Source organism: Papilio polytes, unplaced genomic scaffold, assembly GCF_000836215.1.
Source record: "Papilio polytes unplaced genomic scaffold, Ppol_1.0 DF823689.1, whole genome shotgun sequence".
Classification (NCBI taxonomy): Eukaryota; Metazoa; Arthropoda; class Insecta; order Lepidoptera; family Papilionidae; genus Papilio; species Papilio polytes.
In genome coordinates this window covers 131,931-134,381 of record NW_013525515.1, presented here as the reverse complement: position 1 = coordinate 134,381, position 2,451 = coordinate 131,931, and the positions used below count along the sequence as shown (strand labels likewise).

General features: G+C 37.2%; 1 protein-coding gene across 1 annotated transcript in view; it reads right to left on the bottom strand.

Annotated features, from left to right (window-relative positions):
- The window catches only part of LOC106104343 (DNA replication licensing factor mcm5), a 10,366-nt gene that overhangs the window by 594 nt on the left and 7,321 nt on the right, over window positions 1–2,451 (bottom strand). The window contains exons 10-12 of the mRNA XM_013284373.1: window positions 1,768–1,944; window positions 1,058–1,302; window positions 207–349 (exon numbers count right to left, since the gene is read on the bottom strand). Of these exons, the coding sequence (XP_013139827.1) occupies window positions 207–349; window positions 1,058–1,302; window positions 1,768–1,944 (565 nt within the window). The remainder of the gene's footprint in view (window positions 1–206; window positions 350–1,057; window positions 1,303–1,767; window positions 1,945–2,451) is intronic.

The window sequence follows — 2,451 nt, the reverse complement described above, 5'->3', positions numbered from 1 at the left end:
CCCTGCCGATGTCTACGTCGGACACTAAGTGACCTAGAAGTACTGTTTTACGATAAATTTCTGATTATATTAAATGGTTTTCAAATACAAATATGAAATTATTTATAAACTATAAAAGTTAAAACGTTTTATGCCGCTATTAAATTGTACTGAACGTTTCAATAACATAAAATAATAGTAAATATAGCTTATCATAGTGTTGTTACCCGCGAGGCTGCCGGTCATGGCGGCGTCCAGCGTGGAGACCTGGAAGAGGCGCAGCGCCTCCGCCACGTGCGCCTCCGTCGCGAACGCCGCCAGCTGCATCTTCGCCAACGACTCTGAGATGCGTACTATAGCCTCCAGTTGTCTGATAAACATTCCATAACCGTCTTTTACAAGCGTTAGTTACCGATTTTATGATTTTTAAGGTTATAATTTTCTAAGTTTTCTATTGGAGGAAAAGTGTGTTATAGTTTCTTTTTAAATATATCATTTGCCCAGGTTCATCGGTGACCTGTGTTTCCGTATCCGGACTCACATCTAAAAGTCATCTATCCTCTCTAAACAAAGTGATTAGTTACTAATGATATGTTAGTAGAATCGATAAAATGTGTCTAATGACTCGGAAAAATACACAACATATTTATATATAGAGAGAATACTAGCTATTGCTTGTGACTTCGTCCGCGCGGAACCAATTTTTTTATTAAATATTACCTATGGTATTCAGTGATAACGTAGCTTTTAAATAGTGAAATTTTGGAAGCAGCCCAGTACTTTTTAAGTTATTTCAATACATACAAAACACAAATCTTTCGTCTTTATCATATTGTATAGAAATAGATTTATAACTTTAAAAAGTTGTGGGTTTGACAAGTAAGATAAGGGGTTCTTTTTTTTACACTACCGCATCTCAATCAGTCCGAGAAGATGGCGCAACTGTGCCGATATCTTGAGCTTAAACAACCCAATCGTGGTAAGAAATGTATCTTACGTACATTCTAGATATAAAGTATTGTCAGAATCATACATTTTTATTTTTCAATCAGTGAGCGATAATGTAAAGTTGTGTTACCTGACAGTGATAGGTATAGAGAGTCGTTTATCTGCGTGTCGTTCGTGTTGCGAGGCGCCGGCGCGCATGAGGACGTAGCGCGCGCGCAGGCGCTCGGCGGCGGGCGCGGAGAGGCGCGGGCCGCAGCGCGCGCGGCAGTACGCGCCGTAGCGCCGCACCACGCCCAGCGGCAGCTCCCCGCTGCCCATCTCGCGCTCCGCGCTGTCGCCCCCCATGTGCACTGACATTATGTGCTTGGCTAGAGTCTGTAACATATTTATATAGCCTTCAGGCAGACATTCAAAAAATATGTAGTAAAAACTAAAACTACGTTATTTTTAAATATAGATTGGTACATAATTACAAGATACAGTTTATTATGCAAATATAATGCATAACAATCATAGTTAGTTTACATATCACGCCTGCGCGGTCCGCATAAACGATACCTTATCGCCCCATTAGCCTTAAAGACGTAAATTAACCTCCATTATAACTCGGCATAAGAAATACCTTAGGCGGAAGCGGATTCGGAATTATCAATTCTTGCGGAAGTTTCGCACTTGCGGATGCGGAAGCAGAGTTCCGTTACAACCCTAGTCTAGTCTACATAATTCTTAAATATTCAGAATATAGAAAACACTAGAATAATATGAATGAATTATATGAAAACTGCAACTAGTATTTGAATAAAAAAAAAACATAGTTATTTCCCAAAAAAAAAAACTTACAATATCTCTATTCTGGTCGTGTTCATCTTTAACAATGAATATCATGTCGAATCGGGACAGTATAGTTGGCATGAAGTCGATATTATCATCCGCCTTAGTGTCGTCCCAGCGACCGAACACGGAGTTAGCGGCCGCCAGCACTGAGCACCGCGAGTTTAGAGTCGTCGTTATACCTGCCTGCACATTACACGTTATTTCACATTATTTATATCAAAATTATTCACTAACTGTTGCTCGCGACTTCGTCCACGCGAAATTAAAAAAATGTAGCCTGCTACACAGTGATAACGAAGGTTTAATGGTGAAAGAATTTTTTAAATCGGCCCAGTTATGTTTGAGTTATTACAATATATACAAAAATACATATCTTTTCTTTTAATATAAATACATATTAATTATAATAATTCCACAAAAAAAAATAACTGTTAGGTTCTGCTAAATATTCTTATTTTAGAAGATGGAAAATATCACCAATTTATTTAAAAAGTATTTTTTACTTGATGCAAACAAATTATGGTTTACCACTATTCTTAGTAGATGAAATTGATACCATAAAGAGGAATGATTTGTATTTCTGTATATACAATTTCAATAATGAAATAACTCAAAAACTACTGGGCCAATTAAAAAAAATCTTTCATGATTAAAAACCTACGTTATCAGTTTTTTTTTTTTTTTTTTTTT